The following is a 24,124-nucleotide window of genomic DNA, read 5'->3' on the forward strand; positions in this document are numbered from 1 at the left end:
TTCAAGGTTGGAAAACAAAGGGGGGTCGAATCTCGAGGCTGAGAGCGATCCTAAGTTGCACAATCTCAAGAGCGATTCCACACAGGTCTTCGCAGGACTACGCAAAATATTTTTTGAAATCTTTTAAGAAAGCGACTAATCGCACACGCAGAAGACAATGTAGAACCAATCTGGATCAAGCCAGGATGCTTCTCGGTACTCACATTAACAAACATGATTTCATTCATTAAGGGCTTAGCATGCCTCTCTTTCTCTCAGTTGATCAAATTTTTACAAATCCCGAGGAATTCTTTCCTCTTCGTTTTCATCACAGTGTTCAAAAGGTTTTGAAAAACTTAGGTCAAGGCAATGAGTTCGAGGCACAGAATAGTAGGCGAAAAGCACTGCCATTTCATTCAGAACTTTCTGGCACAACTGGCGCAAGGTAGAAGCAAACACAAGGGTGTGAAAATCACTGCTGTTCATTCAAATCTGTTGGCATTACTGGCTCCAAGGCAAAAACAGACTCAAAATAAAACGAAATGACAAACACAAAACAAGCAAGTGATGTCTGAGGTAACACCCCCGAAATCACCCGACTCTAACAAAACAAGACTGACTCGATACAACAAGATAGACCCGACTGACTCTATACAACACAACAAGACTGACCTAATACCCAAGTCAGAAAGTACAAAAACTAGTATTTGCATACTGCTCAAAATAGTGCGTGCCATTCCCACGTCTGGAGTAAATCGAGTGCCACCCGCAGTTGGTTCATCCCCCGGTCACATGGTCACATTATCCCCCAAATTCACCAATCCAGTGCCGATAGACTTTGCAGAGCTTGCCGCGACAATGACCCCGTTGTCAATCAAATCTTGCACTTCGTGGCGAAGGCGAAAGCAATTGTCAGTGCCATGACCGGTTTGTTGATAGAAGGCATAGTACTGGGCAGCATCATGTGTAGCCGAAAGAGGATTCGGGAGAGGCCGAGGCTCAAGGGGCTTGAGATAGCCTTGTTCAACAAGGATTTGTAGAGCTTTGGGTAAAGGCATATAGAGGGCATGGAAGACCCTCTGACCTCGGGACTGGTACTTCAAGGTTTGTGGATTTTTGCTGGGCGCACCAACAAAGGGATTGGCAGGTGCTGGCCTGGTTTGCTGACCTCTTCTGAGTGGAGGATTAGAGCTAACAGGATCGTTTCTGGTACGATGGCCCTTCTCCCGGTTCTCCCCTTGCTTCGAACTGCTCTCATTCTGAGTGACGAAAGTATCCTCCACAATCTTTGCAACAACTGCGAGCACTTGCTGTTTGTTTAGTCCTTCGGCCTTCAAAGCCTCAACAGCCTGTTGAAGGTGTTCATGGGGACCAATTCCTGTCCCTACCCTGTTCTTAGCACTCGCCGCCACTTTGCCAAGGGATCGACCTTCTTCAAATGCCGTCCGTCCCAAGATTGGGGAGCCTTTTGTCATGAAATTCCCGGTATGTGATGTGGTCGATGAGGGAGCCAATGTCTCGGAGGCCAGATTTATCACAGTTCTCTGAAGATCTTCGATCATTCTCTTCAGTTCAGAAGTAGTGGGCTCACGGGTTTGAGATGATTGGGGTCCAGGTGCATCCATCATGCATAAGTCCATGCTTTCTGGAATGAACACCTCAGGCTTGGGTAGATGGGCCGGGGTGATGTATATGCTGGGGTCGAAGGTGGATGGTAATATATGGATGAGATTGAGGTGAGCAGGAGATGTTTGGCCATTAGGGTCTAAAGGTGGAGCTATCGTCCGGTTGTCGATGAGATTTTGGACCTCATGACGCAAGCAGTAGCAACGGTCGGTGCCATGACCGCGCTGCTGATGGTACACACAGTACTTGGAGGGGTTATGTCTGGCTAGGAGTGGGTCAGGCAGAGGTTGAGGATCGAGGGGTTTGAGATACCCTCTTTCCATCAATATTTTTAGTGCGCTAGTCAAGCTCATATAGAGAGGGGTGAAAGTTCTGCCCTGAGCTCGGGCTGGGCCGGCGGTTTGTAGGCTTGGTTTGGCAAAAGGGTTGGTTGTGGCAACTGTATTGATATCGGTGGGTTTGGGAATAGCGCTACTACTAGCATTGGTACTCCCTGAAATCACATTCCTTGTCGGTTCACTTGTTCTGGGAATGATCCCACTGTTGAACGCATTCTCGATCTGAACCCCCAGTTCATGCAAACTTTGGAAAGTGAATAGCGGAGCGACTATCAACTTTTGCAACATATCATGCTCGAGGTTTCGCACCATCATCTGCACTTGATCTCCCTCAGAAGGACGGCGATCTGTCATTTGTGCTGCCTTTGCTCTCCATCTCACAACAAATTCCACAAAAGGCTATGTTGGGTTCTGGCGGGTTGCTTCAAGCTCTTTGATGGTCATTTCAACTTGGGTACTGTAAGAATACTGATCAACAAAGGCCTTAGCCAATTCTTCCCAGTTTTGCTTCACTGTATTCTCCAACTTGGCGTACTAAGCGGCTACTACACCCGATAGGGTTCTTCCATACAGAGAGAGTTTCTGTGCCTTAGTCAGACCCATCGGCTTCAGGATATCCAAGAAAAGCCGGATATGTACCATAGGATCTCCAGACCCATCGAAACGGTCAATATGTGGCATTTTGAATCTGTCTAGGAGCCGTACGGAAGCCTCGGTGTACCCATCCTCAATGTCGGGAATGGAGTTAAGGCCCTGTGCCTTTTTGAATTGTTTTTCAAGGTTTGCGATTTTCACCGCGGTCAAATCAAGGTCACTAGCATCAAGGGGATAAAGCCTCTCATTAGGCTGCACCAGGGGTCTAAAAACTCGGGCTTGAGCCAACCCTTCTCGAGGATCTGGACCCTGCAAATCTTCAGTTGGCAGAAGTGGGTCAAAGTTTGGCTGGGGTCCCAAAGCTGGATGTGAGGCAGATGCCCCAGATAGGTGCTGCATTTCAGTACTGGTCTCAGCTTGCATGGTAGTTCCCTGATTTAACGCTACTATCACGGCCACAAATTCTTCTGAACCCTGTGCCATCACGGTCTGCTGATGATGTGACTGGTGACTGATGGATCAGATGAACCGGTGAGCCTTGACTGGCCCTTCTCTGCCTTACCTCAGCGAAGGAAAACACTGGCTGCTCTGAACTCAGTCTCTGACTGGACAAAGTCTATCGGCACTAGTCCAATGTACCCGGGGGATATTGGAACCTTCTGAAGCTATGATTCCAGGACTACCTAGCAAAAGAGAAAACAGGCAGCATCTCAGCCCATTTTTGCCAAAACAGATATGAGCGTAGCTGAGGACCGTGCTTTCTACCAAATTCTGCCCAAAAGTCCGCCTGTAAACTGATACCCTCAGGTAAAACTGATTCCCAGATACTGATGCCTGCAGGACTGATACCCAGACTTACAAACTGTTACATGCATTCCTGTAGGGACACACCCTAAAAGCACATAGCAAGAAAAAGAGAGCCAAAACACCCCTATGTTGGGGTAGGGTTTCCCTGTCCTATTTTGTCAGGAGCTAGGGTTTCACTACGCACGTAGCGGTTTCAAACAACCGATGATCGGGTAAGCAACCTGTCCTAATTTGGAATGATCACTATGGATTCCGATATGCACTAGGTCGAATGGTCAAAAAGGGTGCCCTGGTAAAACCGGGGTTTGTGTTCCCGTCGTGGCAGAGCCCACAACCGGTCAGCCTTATGGCACGCTTCACAAAGCGAGCCTCCGGTAAACCGCTCAGGAATAGCATACGGCAAACAAAGTGTCCTAGGTGCACCAATGCAAATGCAATGCAAAGAAACACATAAGTGTAATCAAAACAAGTTATCATGAGTTCGAGTTAAGTTCTCTAATTCCCCAGCAGAGTCGCCAGAAACTGTAGACGTCCCCGAACGTCCCAGGAGGGAAATCCCCCGTTTTGTTCATTTGGGCTCACTACAGTTCAAGACTCAATGTCACGGTCCTACATCTAATCTCGCAGAGTGCAATGCAAGACCGATGAATCATCAAAGAGTCCAAATCCGGCAAATCATTTTTGAAAACAGATTTTTTTTTTGAAAAAAGTGCCAAACATGGACTGCTTTGCCAGATACAGAGTCGTCACCTAAATATTTATTTTGGGGGAATTTAGGAAACCTTGACTCATTGCCTAAGGCCACGTGTCCGTCATCACCAAAGTTGTCTCGGCTTGGGAACTTGGGTACGATTGGGGAAGGTCACTTCGTGAGTACCCCCGCTCGCCCGATCAAAGATCGGCCTCTACTAACCATGATATCGAGTTTTGACAACACTTTGCATTCTTATTCCGGTTATTAGCCTAGATTTACTATGTGATGCGCGCAGCATACAAGTATAGACTGGATCACCTAAATTGGAACAAAACATCTCATGTTTGTTTTGAAAATGGTTTGTTACTCGCTAGTAGACTTAAAATACGGATTTGCCACCCTCGGGTGGGCTTAGAAAATAAGATGATTTGCCACTCTCAAGTGGGCTTAAAACTCGCATTTAATGCATTATTCCAATTCAGATAATCCAACCTTCACCCACAGGCATTCAGGCAGGTATATCACATAAGCAGTTAGCCTCATGGTAAACATGCTATCATGGCAGTCACTCACACACATGCAAGGATGCTAAAGCATAAACACTCACCGAGTATTCCAAGCCAAAACAAAAGCCATGTTAGAAATTCATGCATGATCCTAACTATACAGAAATGCCTAATGCAACACATGCAGGAATGCAACTACAATAGGCTCGGTTATTCTAAGATGGCATATGATGATGCTACAGCTAACACGTATTCAATTTGGAATTGAGATACAAATGCAGTTAGTATGATGCGCCGAGCTCGGTGCATGCAAAACAGATGAATGATGCAAACATGCAAGCATAAGTATGCTAATTGAAACATGCCTTAATCTAACCATCATAAGCTGGTAAATAAAAGGGAGAAAGACGTGGGGTTGGAAGACATACATCACACACACGCACACTTATTACAATAGTGCCCTCACTCGGAGGGTCCGAATAAATAATACAGTCCGAATAATAATTACAGTCCGAATAAGTACAAAACCCTAATTAATTAACAACTTAACTAGGAAAGCAAGTAAATTAGCATGCAAATTATAAAATGGACTACCTCAGCTCTTGTTCCGAATGATGAATGATGTATGCTTGATTTGCCTTGCACGAAAATCCATTGCGATGCCTCGATTCGCCTCTATTTACAATTGATGCCGGAATGCTGTGCAAGGCTTTAGAAAGCTGCTGATTTCTGATTTGCTGCAACAAAGAGCAAGAAAGGGGCATGGCAAAGTATTTTCACATATGTATGCACGCCTCAATCCTCGTGCCACCAATCACGCATCTCGATGCATAATGGCCGAGGAGTCAAAATGCACGACTCGATGTGATATGAATGCACATGAAAACACAACAAGGCCTAGACTCTATCATGGATAATCCGGAGTGTTGGCGACCAGGAATTGAGACACGTTTCGTCACTTAGAGTACGAAACGTCCTTCGTTTCCTGTGTTTGGACTAAACCCTACTCCAAACACAATGCAATATGCATGGCATGCACAATGCGACTAACATGTAACCTAGCATACGCAATGCTATAGACTAAAAATGGCATACATAATGCACGATGGACTTACACCAACATGAGTGGACCTCAGCCACACTCACATCAGTGGCCATGTGATGGAAATGAGAGAACCGAAATGCATGCACACAAGCACGAATGCCAAGGACCAAACCTAAGGCATGGAATGCCACTCTACCAAAGCATGGCGAGGATGAAACATGACACGGAATAGCATAAATTACAGCTCTAAAATAGCATGAAATATGGTCCCGAAACATGCAAATATGGCACACAATGCAAGCTAGGGGGCCCGGGTACCGAAACTAGTGAAGTGCGTTACACTAGAGGTACCCAAAGTAATGCACCAAAGGCAAAACCAACCCCAAAAAGACCCTAGGAAGGTCTGAAACAGTGGGAAATTGACCTAAAATGATGACTCGGAATGCAACGAAATGGAGCTCATTCAATGGTCGGTAAATGAGGTATACAAGCCCGACTCTCAAACGCATTTAAAGAGATGAAAACATGCCAACATGGCATTCAAACAAGCTCTGAAATGTGATGAATAATAGGCTCAAAACATGAACACACCTCAGCATATGCATGGAATGGATCTCAAAACTCAAAGCTAAACATGGACCTTGAACTATAAGCATGCAAAACTAACATCATTCAACCACAAGACTCAAAAATAGAGCTAGGGAAGTCCAAAATGAGCACATTATCAGTCTAAGGCATGGCCAAAATATGCTAGAATCAATGGCCTATAAAGCATGCAAAGAAAGCTAGTGAACCATGAGTTGTTCTACAACTATATGAAGCATATGAGGGCTCACCCAACCAGTCAAAAACAGAAGTATTTCATGCCAAAATATGCCCAAATAACCACTGAAACTCAGTCAACACATGCAAGAATGATGAGCCCCTTTGGAAAGCCATGCGAGGGGTTGTTCTACACATACACGGTAGACAAACAAAAGGGCAAAACTACCTCTGGAAATAAGTTATGACAGCCCTAAAACTCACCAAAAAGGCCCTGAAATGGATCAATGAAGCATGCAATGAAAGGCCCCTTTGAAAGACCTTGAATGGAATTGTTCTACACATGCATTATAGACACAAAATATGGCCAAAAGGGCTCCAAATAGAGTCAAGGCAGACCTCAAAACCCACCAAATAGGGCCTGAAATGTGACTTCGCAACATGCAAAATGGAACTCCTTTGGAAGGCCAAAAGGGCCAACTAACAAGATAAGGAGAGAGGGGGTCACCCCCTCTGATTTTAGGGCTCAAAGACACATCTAAGCCACTAAAATCCACTGGATTTCAGTGCCTAAAATGCCAAACCAAGGCCAATGCAAATGCTCTAATGCATAGCCCTAAACATGAGGGAATGAAGCATACAAAGGGGAAGGTGACCCCAAACAGAAAAGTGACCTTAAGTAAACATATTTATAAGCTCAAAAGGAAACTTTTTTAAGTTTATGAAAAATCTCAAAAATTCTCACAAGTAGGGCTAAGATATGATGCAAAATAAGCCTACAAAGAGGGATAAAGCATACAAGGAGGTATATGACCTCAACCAGAAAAGTGTCCTTATACAATCTTCAAGAGGAGCTCAAAATAAGATACTTTTCAGTTTATGACAAAGTCCAAAAAATCTTGCAAATAGGGCTAAGATAGGAAGCAAAATAATGCAAAAAAGAGGGAAATGGTGTGTTACCCTTGAAGCTCAAGAAGACAGCAGCAAAAAGGGTCCAAACTCTGAGCTAAAACCAGATTTTGGAGCTCAAAATGATCCTCAAAGAACCTCAGCCCAATGGTAGTTGAGTTTGATCAAGGGTGCCTAAGCAAAGGAGAGGTATATCTCCAAGTATAGCTCTTGCTATGCACAAAAAGGCAAGAGAATGAGAGAGAGGTAGAGATTTGGCTCTGAAATTTCTAGTGAGAGAGGGATTTTTTAGAGTGAGAAGCTCCCAAAACTTTCTTAGGAAGATTGTCCTTGAAAATGAGAGATATAACTCATATATAGCCATATACAAGAGTTGGTTCAAAAAAATCTGAGTTTGGAACAGCTGGAGGTTGTGGAAGACAGCTGGAGGATAAATATTTGAGTTTGGGACCTGTAGACCACTTTTCTGGTCGGCCAGCCACTTTTTCTGGTCGGCCGACCACTTTTTCAGGAGAGGGTGGTCGGCCAGCTACCTTTTCAGGTCGGCCAGCTAGTTTAGGAAAATTCTGCTTTCCAGGTCCAACTTCAAATGGCCATAACTCCTTCATATGTACTTTTTCAGTTCATTATTGTGTCCAAATTGAAGCCCCAGAAGTTATCTTTCCAATGGAACCAGCCTTGTATTAAAATTCCTCCTGTGAAAAAAGTTACGCCTGTTTTGGTGAAGCCGCGCAGATTCGGTCCAACCGGATTCATGCCGAACTTCTCCCAAACTAGTTTTCTTCTCTCCTTTCCTCTTTTCTTCAACTCCAAACCCCTAAACAAAGTGTTTTGAAATATTTTTCAAAGATTTCATCTCTCTTTCATTCATTTCTACTTTGTCCTTGCTCGATTTACCGAAAAGCGCAACATTTGACAAAATGCGAGCCTCGGAACATCGTAAAAACTTTATTTCAAAATCATTTTGAAAGAGAGGGTTTTAAGGTCTAAAATCTTTTGATCAAGATTGTTTTGGTCCAAAAAGGGGTATGAAGTTGAGATTTGACTCTCTCCTTGCTGAAGAAACTGAACCTTTCCCCCGCACACCTTTCTCTACTATGTAAACCATCAGTTGCGTCCAAGTCTTAAGGGCGGTCAAAAATGGGATGTCTACATGCCGTGGATTGGTGAGTGGAGTGAGAGTTTTGGCTGGCTGATGAATGAATGGAGCAAACCTCTAACATTTATCACACTTCTGTACGTACTGCTGAGCATCTTGTTGCATCCATGGCCACCAATATCCGTGAGTGAGGGCTCAGTGCTCTAGTGACCTTCTGCCAACGTGGCATCCACAAATCCCATCGTGAATTTCATAGAGAACATTCTCGACCAGATTTGGATGCACACATAGAAGATAAGGGCCAAGATAGGAGCGTCTGTACAGCTTCCCGGATGGTGAGATCCCAAACCGAGCTGACTTATGTCTGACTTTGTTGGCTTCCTTTTTGTCTTCGGGGAGAGTACCAGATTTTAGAAAAGTAAGTATTGGATCCATCCAGCTCGGCTCTACGCTGTTGTAGAGGACTGGAGATGAAATGCTTGGTTCTGGCACGAATTCAACCCAAACTTTTCTGGCATCTTTGGTATCCACTGATGAGCCGAGACAAGCCAGAGCATCAGCATGGCCGTTTTTGTCCCGACTAATTCGTTTCACTCGTATGGATTGAAACTTTTTGAGTAAGTCTTTGGCCTTGCCTGCGTACATGGCCATTCTTTTATCCCGTGTTTCATAGACCCCAGAAAGCTAGTTTACCATTAGCTGTGAATCGCTGAAAACAAGAAGCTGTTCTGCATTGAAATGTTCGGCACTGCGTAAGCCAGCCAATAACACTTCGTACTCTGCCTTGTTGTTCGAAGCCTTCCAACCGAGCCTGAGAGCCTATTCCCAGATAAATCCTTCTGGTGAGATAAGTACTACTCCTGCCCCCGAACGTCGGTTATTGGATGACCCGACAATATAGAGCTGCCAGATGTTTCCAATGAAGAGTTTCCAGGCTTCCGAAGCGCAGGGCTTTCCTTGTTCGATGATGCATGGCACCTGTGCCGAAGTTGGATTCCCTGGTTCAGTACTCTGGGTGGGAGTAAATTCTGCGACAAAATCTGCTAAGACCTGGGCCTTAATTGCTGTCCTGGGTTGATACCAAATGTCAAACTCGCCAAGTTCTACCGCCCATTTTGTTGTTCTGCTAGAGAAATCGGCTCGGCTAAATACAGATCTGAGGGGGAATTCAGTGAGGACATTGATGGTATGCCCTTAGAAGTAATGTTATAACTTCCTCGAGGCGATAAGCAGCGCGTAAGCTAACTTTTCCAACGGTAGATACCGTGTCTCGACATCTAGTAAAGCCTTGCTATACAGGCCTCTGTTCCTTGTTAACTTCTCGAATTAATACTGCGCTTATGACATGATCTGAGACTGCTAGATAGAGGTACAGCTCCTCTCCTGGCTTTGGAGTGGACAGAAGGGGAGGTGTACTGAGGTATCTTTAGAGGCTTTGCAGTGCTTCGGTGCACTCGCAACTACATTCAAATGGTGTCTTTTTCCTCAAAAGCTGGAAGAAGGGCTTCATCCGATCTGAAGATTTGCTGATGAACCGATTCAGTGCGGCCGCCATTCCGGCCAGTTTCTGCAGCTCCTTAGCCTTTGTTGGTACTTCAAGATCTTGTATTGCTTTTATTTGGTCTGGATTCGCCTCAATTCCTCTGTGAGTGACCATATATCCCAATAACTTCCCTGTTCTTACCTCGAAAGTGCATTTCGAGGCATTGAGGCGAAGCTAATGGTTTTTTAAGATGCCGAAAACTTCTCTCAAGTTTGTAAGATGGTCTGTAGCGAACTTGCTCTTGACTACCATATCATCTATATAAGCTTCCATGGTTTTCCTAAGTTGGTCTTTGAACATCCGAGTGATCATCCGCTGGTAGGTTGCTCCGGTGTTCTTGAGGCTAAACGGTATCACTTTGTAGCAGTAAGTTCCTCTCGGAGTGATAAATGTTGTCTTTTCTTGATTCGGACCGAACAGTGGTATCTGATGGTAACCGCTATAAGCGTCCAGAAAGCTCATGCCCTGCTGTTGAGTCTTCTAGTTGATCAATGTGAAGCAGCAGAAAGTTATCTTTTGGGCAGGCTTTGTTCAAGCAAGTGAAGTCAACACAAACTCTCCATTTTCCGTTCTTCTTCTTGACTACAACTGTGTTGGACAGCCATTGCGGGTACTGAACTTCTTTGATTGCTCCTGAAGCCAGGAGTTTTTCGACTTCGGCAATTACTGCTTCGATGTGCTCAACTGAGGATCTCTGACTTTTCTACACGATGGACCGAGCTGAAGGGTTGATGTTGAGCTTGTGGCAAGCAAATTCTGGGTCCAACCCTGGAGTATCATATGCTGACCATACGAATACCTCCATATTTTTCCTCAGCAGTTCCAGCAGCTGAAGTTTCTCATCAGCGCCTAGTGAGGTACCGATAAGTAAGTACTTTTCTGGGTCATCCTCTTTTACCAGGACTCTCTCCAAATCCTCTACTATCTTCTCCTCTGGGATCCCCTTGCATTTTCCAAGATTGGCTGTTCGGCCACTTCTACCGTCTGTACCTGATTGCAGAGCTGTTTTGCCTTTAATGCTGCCATGAAGCAATGTTTGGATACAACTTGATCCCCTAAGATCTGCTCTACTCCGTGTTCCGTTGGGAAACGGATGAGCTGGTGGTAGGTTGAAGGAACTGCCTCCATTTGATGAATCCATAGACGGCCAAGTATGGCGTTGTAAGGGGATGGTGTATTAATAACCAAGAACTCTATCTGGAGGGTTTTTGTTCCTGCCACGACTGGCAACACTATTCTGCCAAGCGGCCATTCTGGCTATGAATTGAAACCAACCAACGGGGCTGCCACTGGGGTGAGGTGCTGCTCGGAGAGACCAAGCTTTCTGAACAAATCATAATACAATATATTTGCTGCACTGCCTTGATCTATCAGGACTCGTTTTACATCAAATCGTTTCCCAATTCCCACAGTTATAATCAGTACATCAGTATGTGGGTGCTGTATGCCCTCTAAATCTTTTCTAGTAAATGAAATAGTGCACAAGGGGGATTTGGATACCGCACGTACCTTTTTCGATGCGGGCTCCACTGACATGACTTGTTGGATTTGCACAGCCTTAGCAATCTCTTCTCTCAGTGTCTCCTCAGGTTCCTGAGTCGCTGTCCTGTGGATCACATTTATTATCAGCTGAGGTGGATGCTCAATAGTTGGTTCTAGTGGTGGGCTCCCCGGTTCGGTCACTTCCTTATCCTGATCAATGTAATCCCGAAGGTGCCCAGCTGCTACTAAGTCTTCCAAGTGTTGTTTCAGTGCTCTGCAGTTCTGAGTCATGTGCCCCCTATCTTGATGGTAAGTGCATCTGAGCTTCTGATTGCGCCGAGCCGGATCTCCCAACATTTTCGGCGGCCAAACAAAGAAGGGCTCTCTATTGATCTTTTCCAGGATTCGATAAATTGGCTCTTTGAACACAGTCACGACGGCTTCATGGGATTTGGACTTATCCACTTTATTCACTGCGATCCCTCTGTGTTCTCCTCGATCTGTTCTCTTCTTATGCTGAGCTGTTTGTTCTGCTAACACTACCTCAATGGGGATCTGATCATCTTCGAGGCGAGCGTATTGCTCAATCCTGGCATGCAAGTCTGTTAATGTTGTGGCCGAGCACTTGGTAAGTGATTGTCTCAACTTACTTTCCTGGTGCAGGCCATGCTTGAAAGACAAAACGGCCATCTGTTCACTACACACATTTTCTTCCAGATCATTGTATTATTCCCAGTATCTCCTAGCATAACTGTGCAGTGTTTCTTCTTGGTCCTTTCGAAGGCCGAACAGTGTATCCGGCTCTTTCGGAATCTTAGTGTTGGAGACGAACCTGGCTAGGAACTATTCGGAGAGTTACTTCTAGCTACGGATCGATCCAGTGGGGAGTTGATCGAACCATCGGAGTCCGGTTTCTCCCAAGCTTGATGGGAAGACTTTGCACATCAGTGCCTCATCTCGGCTCCATAGGGACATCATTTGTCTGTAATGGCTAATTTGTGTCAGCAGGTCTGACTTCCCATCGTATGAAGTGAACTTTGGTGGGGTGAATTTCTTTGGAGGTCTCATGGCCTCAATTTCCAGGAAGAATAGTGAGGAGACGAGCCTATCCAGCGCTCGGTGTTCTCTCTGGTGAACAGTATGGTCTAAATGATCCCAATGTTGTTCACTTTGCTTGTTGTTGATCAACCAAGTACGAAGGTCTTGAGGGGGGTATTCAGTTTGTTAACTAACCGTCTTCTGCCTCTTGGCCCTTCTCCGGCGTGACCCACGGGTATGACTGCTTGCTGCCTCACTCTATATCGAGATAGGCTGGCTTTGTTGCCCAGGCTCATTCCTGGGGAACTTCTTCACTGATGACTCTCTGGATGAACTCCTCCGTCGCAAACGAGAGGGCTCTGCTTCCGTCTTCTTTTCCGTCGGATCGCCCAGCACCCTCTTAAGTTAGGCTTTCAGCTCCTGTATCTCCATCCCCATGGAGTCTATGATTCGATCCCTGTAATCTTTTTCCAGAAGAAAGTGATGAGAAGAACCTCCAGTGAAGGGTAATCGATGCTCGACGGATTCAGGGGTCCGGTTGTTGTTTCCGGTTTGTTCTCCCAGAACTATTGGGAGTGCCAAGCCTTTTTCCTTTGTCTTCTCCATCTGTGGGGTATGTGCTGAAGGCGGAATGTCCTCAATCCCCATCGCCGGAACAGAGCGCAGAGCTTAGAGATGAAGTGATCCATATTCACCGCACCAATTGTACATACCAGATTTTGCACTAGATGAAAGTGGATTGGGGCCCTGCACTCGGTTGGACTATCCAAGGACTGAGGTTCCTTCCACAAGAAGCACCGTTAGAGCAGCCCGGCCGGGGTTGGCCGAATAACCCCTCCGGCGTGGGAATCAGTGATTGGAGAAGGAGTGTATATTGAGTTGAGTTTATATCTAAATGTAGTTTTTCTTGGAATAGTTCAGTTACCTTCAATGCGAAGTTCATGTTGTATATATAGTGTTCCTTGCTTGCTTCTCAAGGTGGGTTCATGGAGCTTGGATGCTGCCAGGTGTCCTTTTAGCATTGCTCAACGTAGGGGACCACCTGGTAGTTGTCATTGAATGCATATACTCATTGTAGTCATGCTGATAACAAACCACATTCCTTTGGTTTAACAACTTCCGTGATTCTAGGTGTAGGGGACCAGCTGAGGTGGCAACTTGCACATGCACACATTCACAACTTCCACGTTTCCTTGCGAGGTTTCCTCAGCTCGGTACCGCTGTGCCTCAGCTCGGCATCATTATACCTTGTCTCAGCCTTTTACAGGATCATTCATGGAGATGGGCTGATCAGTTCAGATATCTTTGTATGGGCTCGGCCTATTTTCTGTTCGGCCCATAGGTTCAGTCTCGCAGCTCGGCCCAGCCCAGCACCACGGCTGGACTAGCCTTTCCACTACGGGTTGGGCCCAAGTGCTTGAGAACTTGCGTGGATTGTTGATCATGAAGTTAGGCTCAATTGGTTTGCCCATATACTCATCCAACCCACTTGGATTTGGATTTCAATGGATTGGGCTGGCCCAAGGCTTGGACCCGACCCATTTCAAATTTAGCCCCTTCACTAATGGCTTTCCCTCTGCAATATTGTTGTCTTCTCACCTTCTTCTCTCTCATTTCTCTTGCTAGCTCCATACCAACATCGACAACCCAATTCAAGCCTCAAACGCTCGTTTTACTAGTTCAGAAAGATGGTGCCACGAGCCTTCATGTCGCTAACATCCACAAGAGAACCCCTCTCATGTCGATTCCCTTTGTTGTCAACCTAAATGGCAAGTTGTCATGGGTAAACTGTGAGAAACACTACCTCTCCTCAACCTACAATGCCCCATTTTGCCACTCAACACAATGCTCAAGAGCCAACAGCCACTATTGCCACAAATGTATCTCCCTAGTTAGGCCGGGCTGCCATAACAACACATGTGGAGTCCTGACCACCAACCCTATCACGAACTGAAACGCCATTGGTGAGCTTGCCCAAGATGTCCTTGCAATACAATCGACTAGAGGGTTGGGCCCTTGTAGGTCCAGCTCCATGGTCATCGTACCACAGTTCATTTTTGCTTGTGCACCTTCTTTCTTGTTATTGGACCTTTACCCAAAAATGTTCAAGGGATGGTTGGTTTAGAGCACTCCCCAATTTCCCTACCAAACCAACTTGCTTCAAACTTTGTAATTGGGGCAAAATTTGGCTTGTGTCTCACTTCCTCTTCCAATACTAATGGGGTTATTTTCTTTGGAGATGGGCACTACAATATGACTCCTGGAATTGACATATCTAACTCGAACCACCGATTTGGATATGGACCAGTATAGTGGTGAGAATGAAATTCATAGCCGTAGCGTCCGAGTCGCTATATGTGGCGGCTTGAATCCGATACATACGGTGATACAGTCCAACACAAGTTGGTGGTCGCCGGTTCGGATGAAAATCAGCGCAGAAAACCTACAAGATCTAAGCTTCTTTGGGCTGTGGAGTTCACTTCGATCTTCAAGCTTCTTCAGAGAAGGTTTGTCCCTGAGTTACAGGTTATAAATTGTGCTTATGCTCTGTTTTTGGTGAGTTGTTGTGCTATGCTCTGTTTTTGACGAACCAACTGCTATGCTTTGTTGTGCTAAATGTTTGCGGTTTTTTTTTTTTTCTCTCTCTTCATTCTATATATATTTGTTTATACACCTACACTACACCCCTATTTATATTAATATATATATATATATATATATATATATTTCTGTTGAGCAGAGCAATGGAAAAAAAAATAAGAAAAATAAATATTCAAATCAAATCTGTCAAAAGCTTTGATTAGTGGAAAGGTTTGTTATTGGGTTTTTTATTTTATTTTATTTTATTTTATTATTATTATTTGTGTCTTGCTTTGGTGTAATTGTTTAAGATTTAGATTTTTTTTTTTTAAAGAGGTTTATTCTAATCAGATTTTTTATTTTTATTTTAAATATATTATTGTTACCAACTAAATTAGAATTAAAATATTTGTCAATTGAAAACTATTATTGTAGATAATTGAAAGTTATAATTGAGACTAAAATAAATACATATCATTTAGTTGAAAATGAGTTAAAAGTGCTCTACATATCAAAATTTTGATTAAAATCTGACAAATTAAGGCTAAAAGAGTCAAAAAAAATGCATAAAATTGAGTTTCAGAAGGATTGCTAATGATTTTTAAAGTTTCACGGCCGTGACACCCGATTCCTGATACATACCGGCCAATACTACCGATACCGATACTCCGCGATCAATACCGTTACGTTACCCAATACCGCGATTTAGAACTATGAACCCTATTGCTTATACTCCTTTGAAAGTGAACCCACAAGGAGAGTACAACATAGAAGTGAGTGCAATAAAAATAAATGAAAAAATTGTCCCAACCAAGCAAGACTTTAGTGGAACCATTATTAGCGCAGCCACCCCTTACACAATCCTAGAACACTCCCTTTTTGCAACGTTTACACGGTTCTTCGCGAACCAATTCTCCAAGGTGCCTCAAGTGAAGCCAGTTGTGTCGCCTTTCGGGGTGTGTTTCGACTCAACAAAACTTCCGAGCACGCAAGTCGGGCCTGGAGTTCCCAACATTGATTTTGTTTTGCATGACCGCAACGCTGTATGGAGGATTTTTGGAGCAAACTTGATTGTTCAAGCACGGCCAGGCGTGGCACGTTTGGCTTTCGCTGATGGCGGGCCGAGCCCAAAGTCTCCAATTGTGATAGGGGCATATCAGTTGGAGGATAATCTTCTTCAGTTTGATTTGGCACAATCTAGGTAGGGTTTTAGCTCTTCACTGTTGTCCAAACATACTAGTTGTGCAAAGTTCAACTTCACTTCCACTCCATAGATAGAGTAATAGAGTGGTGAAAGAGAGAGAGAAGTTTGTTGAGCATGTCAAAAAATATACTATGAACTTTGTGTTCTTTATGCAATTTTTTTCTACGGTCAATAAAATGCCATCTTTGTTTGTGATGGCATAAATTATGTATCTAAGCGTAAAATATAGGGGATATTGAGGTACCAAAAAATTATTATAAAATTATAAAAAAAAATTATAATTATAATTATTAATGTGTATGAAATTTACCATTTCTTTTGTAAATTTTTTTACATTGGATTAAAATTTCCCCTAAAATATATTTTATATTGATCTATTTGGAACAAGTCACTTAATTAATTTTATGAACAAAAATATGATAATAAATTTCCTATGTGATTTTCACCAAAAGAATCATAACTGAATAATTTATTTTCATGAATAATGTTGGAATATTATAAAAACAATTTTCACGCATAATTTATTTTCAAATTAAAACTTTACATTAAGTAACATCATTATATACGTAAATTTTATTTTATTTTTTTGTTGTATATATTACTCTTTCTTCATCGTGTACACGCAAAGAGTCTAGCTCTCTTAAGTTGAATTATGAAGTTAATTATAAATTAAATATTTTATTAGGTAATGGTTGATGGTGGTTGTTGGTCGTCAAGGGTAGGAAGAGAGCAGGAACGATACCAGAATTTCATCATTGGAGGAGACAAAGACAAATAAATTTTTGTCACCATATATATAAACACACACACACACACATATATATATATATAATATGATATATAGACTATATATATACACATTAAAAAAATTCAAATATTATAGAAGTAATCTCTAATAAGATAAAGAATTTTTTTAGGTAGAAAATGAACAAAAGAATATAATATGGTAGAAGAATCTGATATGTATACACTATAGGAAATGACACTTATGGCGACTAAATTTGGCGACTAAACAATTTTTAGTCGCCAAAAGGGATGGAATTAGCGACCAAATATTTTATTAGTTGGCAAAAATAAAAAGATTTAGCTACTAATTTTTTTTAGTCGGCGTATATTGCTTATCGGCAACCAACATAAATTTAGTCGCTAATAAAGACACAATTATTATTTTTTAGTCGCTAATCATTGAACAATTGCCAACGAAAACAATTTTTGGTCGCCAAAATGTCTCATGTACTACACCATAAAACTAATATGTACGAACTAATGCTAATTTGTAGACTAAAATCAATGTCTTTCGTACTTGTTAAAAAAAGTCGTACACTACAATTCCACGCCAAAAACCATATGTACAACAAAAAATTAATAATTAGTATGTACTGAATTTTTGGTTAATTTAAAATTATAAAAATATATATATATACACAACTTGAATATAATTAATATTTTCAAATAATTCATTAGCTTTGCATAACCGAATTTATAATAAAAGGAATATGTAAACCTCGATCGCATATATCATGCAACAAGTAATATTTTACAAGTAATCATTGCACATAATTAATAATTATTTTTGTATTTTCGCCCCCCAAACGCCTTTTTCGACTAAGTTTAAGATGTTTTCTCCCCTAACTCCCAGCTTACCTATCCTATTTACGTACTGTCTGTCCCTACAAGTCATATTTGGCACGGCAAAGTTGCCAGTTACATCACAACATTGGTTGGGGGGCTATTTCGCATTTTGGCCCCCTGAATGGCTTTTTCCGAATAAGAGTTGATTTTGGCAAAACATAATATTAGCAATACTTGAGTGGAACATCTCTTGGCCCTCAAAGGTTGTTCTTTGAGTGCACTCTAAATTGTAGAGCATTTGTTGGACTACCATACATTTGATTCATAATAGGACTGGGGTAAAATTGAACTACTGGTATTGGACACTAGTAGGTATCATACTCAAAAACTATTCAACCAATAAACCAATAACCAACTATGCATAGCCCAAACCTTATAGTATGAGAAACAGTTGACAGAAAATGTGTAAAAGCCTCATACAATATTATGACTACGAACATAAAAGGTCCAGAAATCAAGTTTGCTCTCGAGCAAACACAAAAGTAATGGGAATGATTGTGCCAACTCTGCTATGCATATTTTCGGTTTTAAACTTGAGATGAAAGATACAAAACACTGTCTTACTTTCCAAAGAAAATTGAAATTGAGCAAAGAAAATTGAAAGAAGTCAACAAACTACCTGAAAGAAGTCAGTAATTCCCTCAATTACTCAATTACTCTTGTTTTTTTTTTTTTTTTTGGCTCAATTACTCTCCAGAATGTTTAACCAAATATAAAAACCCATCTCACAATTTGAACACACACACACTCTATACTAACTATTAATAAAAAATTTAGCTTCTACAAAACCTGTTATTAATCAATCAATAAAAATTAATACCCAAAAAAAGAAACAACCTTGCGAGTTCGGCAATCAGTGTTGATTCTTGTCACTATTCTCTTCAAACCCTCTAGACACAATAAAAACATCATTTGACAAATTTTAAAAAAATAAAAAATAATAATTCAAGCAATCAAAAGGACAACACAACCACCCACAAAAAATAAAAATAAAAATAAAAATAGAGAGAGAAAGAAACTGCGATTTTAACTCGAAAATCAGAAAATAGAACAGGTCAGATAAGATAATTAAGAACATTATCAACATAGAATAGGTCACTATAAATGAAGATAAGAGTACATTGATACATTTCTAGTATAGCCATCAAAGAACCAATTCAAAAAATTAAATCTATTCAAGGTTGTCTTCAAGTAGCAAGAATATATGCCACAGCTCAGCTGTGGTCTATTTCAAAATATTTGTCATTTAGAAAGTCCAAACATAAATTTATGCCACAAAAAAAAAAAAAAAAAAAAAAAAAAAAAAAAAAACTATTAAGTAAATGAACTAACTATTAAGTAAATCAACAACCAACATAAACAAACCAACAAAACCCACTTTAATCTTCAGTAGCTTTCCCTGAACTATCTGTTTCAATTTTCAGTGACAAATTTTAATTGGTATCTAAGTGAGTTACTTGAAGCTTTCCCTGGTCTCTAAGTTTACAATCTCCTTTTCCAATGGATTTTCACCACCATACATGCACCAAAAATACTATAATTTACATCTGGTGTAGCACAACAAATCTCATATTTCTCATATTCAAATACGGACCTGCTGTAGATTTCCTCACTATCAAGTGAACATGTTCATTTTCCATCCAATTCCTCCTTGCTCTATGGCCAGGTCTGCGTGTCAAGTTTATGTTTCAAAATATTCATGGTTGTTTTCAAGTAGCAAGAATATGTGCCACAACTCAACTGTGGTCTATTTCAAAATATTTAAGAATTTTACTTGAAGCTTTCCTTGAACATTCCTTGAGTGAGAAAACAACAAATTTGAGCATTCGTAAATTTTGGGAACTCATTCTGTTTGAGCATTCATGAAGTGATGAGCCAAAAAAGATTCCTACCTAGAATTGAATTTATGATCCACCAATACAAAATAATCAGTGACTTATTTAAAAACTGTGTAGAAAAATTTCATAAACCCAAACTGCATCTTAAATAAACTCTAAATGACAACATAACTGTGCATCGGAAGGCTAGAAAGGACAGGGAATCTCCCTTCCCTTTGCTTTCAATCTGTCTTGTTTCTTTTCATGGTACACATAGTGGAATGAAATTGAATACTTCGACCTAGTTTAGTGTCCCCAAAATTGAAATCACATAACTGTGTACACCAACTTTTCATAGCTACTGCTAGAAGATCTGGTTGTGTTCCAATGCAATTATGCCCTAAGACTTTCCAAATATCACCTTGAAATTCATTGAAGATTATGTACACCCCATATGCAACCATGCAACATTGAATAGATAAATACCAAAACAACTCTAAATTTTTAATCAAAGGGAAAGGATGTGACATAAAGTCACTTACTTTGAGATATATATATATATATACATATATGTAGGGACACACTAATTTCCTACAATAGAAATGAATGATGCAATACATCAAGATCAGTTCTTTTAATTAAACAAAGGGTTCAGGTGTAGTTTTAACTTTAACTTCTCCATTCTCATATTTCCTTGGAGGAAGGATCAAAGGGTTCAAATGTTCCAAGACATGTATTTATTTAATGCAGAACATTTAAGTTTGATTAGTAAGGAAAACACTCTTGGCATTCACTTCTAGATTTTTGAACTGGGTTCAAAGCTGATGATGTAGCTGTTCTTTTCTACCAATGTTGATCATTCAATAGCTTTTCAATGTCGTATCTGCAAGTAAAAAAATTCTGGCTAAGCTGGGTTTTCATGAACTTCCTAGTATTCTCTCCCCTGTAGTTGATTAACGGTGCTAAGGCGTCAAAAATCATGAAGTGTTCCTGGAACTCTCCATACACAGCAAGACTATAGCTTTATGTCCCATTCCAGATAAGCCACAGATCTGAACTAATTTTGTTCATTCACTTGTATGGATAATGAATGAACAGAACATAACCCACTTGTGATTAGTATCAATTGCTTTAAAAGAACTATTAAGAGAGTTAAATACCTATTATCAAAATGGATTGAACAAAATTATCATTTTTACTGCATTGTTCATTTGAAAAGTTGAGTTGATTGGAGATGAGTTGATTTTCAAAATTTACATAGTTTATCTCTTATTAAATTTTACCTTTTATGTGGTATTAGAAAACTTTCCATGACAATCCTAGCTAATCAATTCAAGACTGTCAAGAAGGTGCTCTTGGTGAGTAAATATTTTTCATAGAATACTCCCACTTCGACCGACAAATTAAGTCAAAACTAAACACATGTCAGGGACAAAATTAGTCACTATTCTACCTGCTACAGGGACTAAATCAGCCAAATGTGAAGTGGGTCACATTTATTATCATCATCTCAACTATCTCAAATTTTCCAGTCTTTCCCATTATCCAACAACAGTCAATAAATGGCAATTAATCACAATCACTCTTTCAGCTCTCCTTATTGAGGGACAGTTTTTGAACATAAAAAACGCAATCACTCTTGCAAGTAAAATGTATTATATGATCCCAAACAAAGTTAACAAAGTTAAGGTCATCTTTCACTGTCTAAATGACATTGGTTTAGTTGTGTTCAATACAGTCAAAACATCAGTCTCCACTAGAATTGGCCAGGGTTTGGTTCAAGGCATGACATGTTGCAACAACTGAAGTTGAAAGGGGTTGGAAAATCAAACCCAAAGTCTCCCTGGCTAAAATACCTTGAACCCAATTGCTAAACTTGTCCCCACCTCCCCCAGTCTCAAAATGTGTACGTCTTCCCGTATTCCATTCCACCATTCTCAATTGAAAACTGTTGTAATCTTTATTTTTGTAAAGCATAGGCTAGCTTTCTTTTGGTTTTTCTGTTTGGTGTAAAAAAACCTTCATGGGGGTGCTTAAACATTAGCATTTGATCATGGTTCTAAGATTTGTCAATCCTATTGCAACTTCAATAAAGAGAGATTTGGGAAGTTCGTTAAAAATGATTGTTGCACCAAACTAGAACTTGAAAATTACAGTTTAGAAAACTTGAATGACCTTAAACTTGTGCGAGACATTGTGAAAAATGCCAAAAAACATACATTTGATCTGTTTATACTTGGCTGGCATTGAAAACTAATGATTGGAATAGGTTTGCCCCATGTAATACTAAAACCTTTCCCTCTTTTCACTAATTTTTATTGGCCACTTCTCCCCTTAAATATTTTAAAATTTCAGTTAGTAATCGCAGTCTAAATATGAGTCAGGTCTCAATTATTGCTATCTTATTTCTTAATATTCAACAAAGACAAGATTTATGATTCTTTATGTGGTAAATTCTAATGTATTATCCTCTGATGTAGGTTGAGTGAGGTTTTTTATTGGGTCCCTCTATCTGAGGTAGAGTTTGGCTTTGTTTCTGGTAAAATTTCAAAGTTAATGTCTCTTCTAGTTTTTTATTTTATTCTTTCTTTGAATGGATTCTATCACATCTTTTATTTATTTATATATTCATCTTTTGTTGTTGACTAAAAGCTCATATGGTGTTTTGAGGATCATCAAAGCATTAAGGTCACCTTTCTCATCAATGACACTGTTGCAACAAACAAAGACAACTCTCTACGGTTCACAACAAAGTTATAAAAAAAAAATAATAAAATAAGAATGAGAAGAGAATGAAAATAGAGAAAACACATCGGTACATTTCTTTAAAATATAAACTTAGATATTTCAACGGAAGGAAGAATTTTCAGTACACACAAATTTTTTTACATCCCTATTTGTGTAATTAATCTCTGTCGTTAATTCATAGCTCCCAATTTCAAAGATTCCCAATTAGCATATTAATATCATCAAAAATTATTGAAAAATAGCAATAAACCATTTAAATACATAGAACTTTGCCAAAGATTGAGATTTCATTCCACTTCCTCCTTCTTTCCATTGTTGGCTACTTTGAGTATTCCGTTTAGGGAAAGTCTATAGTACATTTTGTTTAAAAAATGTATGGTACATAGAAAATCAATAGTTCAGATTGAGCCACATCATTAAAAGTGACCTGGTAGGCAGGTCACTTTTTATAGTTATGAGCCAAAATCATATTTGTTCATAACTAAAATCAAATTAATCATAACTTAGTTATGAGCTCTCATCACATATCACATAACCAGATCTCATAACCAGTACCATTTTGTTGATAACCAATATCATATATTTCATAACTATAATCACATATCTCATAACTACATCTCATAACCAATATCCTTTAGCTCATAATCACACCACTTTGATCATAACCAATATCACATATCTCATAACATTAATCACATATCTCATAACTACTACCCATATAACTCATAACCACATCTTATAACCAATCCCCCTTTGACTCATAACCAACATTACATATCTCATAATCAACACCCTTTTGCTCATAACCACGTCACTTTGATCATAATCAATATCACATATCTTATAACTAATAATCACATATCTCATAACCAAACACTCTTTTGACTCATAACCACACCACTTTGCTCATAACCAAAATCACATATCTCATAAACAACAATCACATATCTCATAACCATTACCCACATATCTCATAACCAACACTCTTTGGCTCATAACTAACATCACATATATCATAACCACTAATCACATATCTCATAACACCCTTTGGCTCATAGTCACACCACTTTGATCATAATTAACATCACATATCTCATAACCACATCTCATAACCAGCACCATTTTGTTGATAACCAATATCATATATTTCATAACTATAATCACATATCTCATAACTACATCTCATAACCAATATCCTTTAGCTCATAATCACACTACTTTGATCATAACCAATATCACATATCTCATAACATTAATCACATATCTCATAACTACTACCCATATAACTCATAACCACATCTTATAACCAATCCCCCTTTGACTCATAACCAACATTACATATCTCATAATCAACACCCTTTTGCTCATAACCACATCACTTTGATCATAACCAATATCACATATCTTATAACTAATAATCACATATCTCATAACCAAACACTCTTTTGACTCATAACCACACCACTTTGCTCATAACCAAAATCACATATCTCATAAACAACAATCACATATCTCATAACCATTACCCACATATCTCATAACCAACACTCTTTGGCTCATAACTAACATCACATATATCATAACCACTAATCACATATCTCATAACACCCTTTGGCTCATAGTCACACCACTTTGATCATAATTAACATCACATATCTCATAACCACATCTCATAACCAGCACCATTTTGTTGATAACCAATATCATATACTTCATAACTA

General features: G+C 40.3%; 2 protein-coding genes and 1 pseudogene across 2 annotated transcripts; 1 reads left to right on the forward strand and 2 right to left on the reverse strand.

The window, feature by feature from the left end:
• Positions 1-8,554: 8,554 nt before the first annotated feature.
• LOC145791780 (uncharacterized) lies at positions 8,555-9,010 on the reverse strand. Its single transcript, XM_082872219.1, has one exon. The coding sequence runs from the start codon at positions 9,008-9,010 to the stop codon at positions 8,555-8,557; it is 456 nt and encodes a 151-aa protein (XP_082728345.1).
• Positions 9,011-11,159: 2,149 nt separating this feature from the next.
• On the reverse strand, positions 11,160-12,074 carry LOC114264248 (uncharacterized). The gene has a single exon (XM_028204841.2). It carries the CDS (start codon positions 12,072-12,074, stop codon positions 11,160-11,162), a length of 915 nt encoding a protein of 304 aa, XP_028060642.2.
• Positions 12,075-13,986: 1,912 nt separating this feature from the next.
• LOC114298574 (gamma conglutin 1-like) lies at positions 13,987-16,276 on the forward strand (annotated as a pseudogene).
• The last annotated feature ends 7,848 nt before the right edge of the window (positions 16,277-24,124 follow it).

The sequence above is a fragment of the Camellia sinensis genome, chromosome 5 (genome assembly GCF_055761805.1).
Source record: "Camellia sinensis isolate YWXY chromosome 5, ASM5576180v1, whole genome shotgun sequence".
Classification (NCBI taxonomy): domain Eukaryota; kingdom Viridiplantae; phylum Streptophyta; class Magnoliopsida; order Ericales; family Theaceae; genus Camellia; species Camellia sinensis.

Coding starts and splice junctions, on each gene's coding strand:
- LOC145791780 (XM_082872219.1), bottom strand. CDS start 9,010: ATGGCCATGTACGCAGGCAAGGCCAAAGACTTACTCAAAAAGTTTCAA.
- LOC114264248 (XM_028204841.2), bottom strand. CDS start 12,074: ATGGCCGTTTTGTCTTTCAAGCATGGCCTGCACCAGGAAAGTAAGTTG.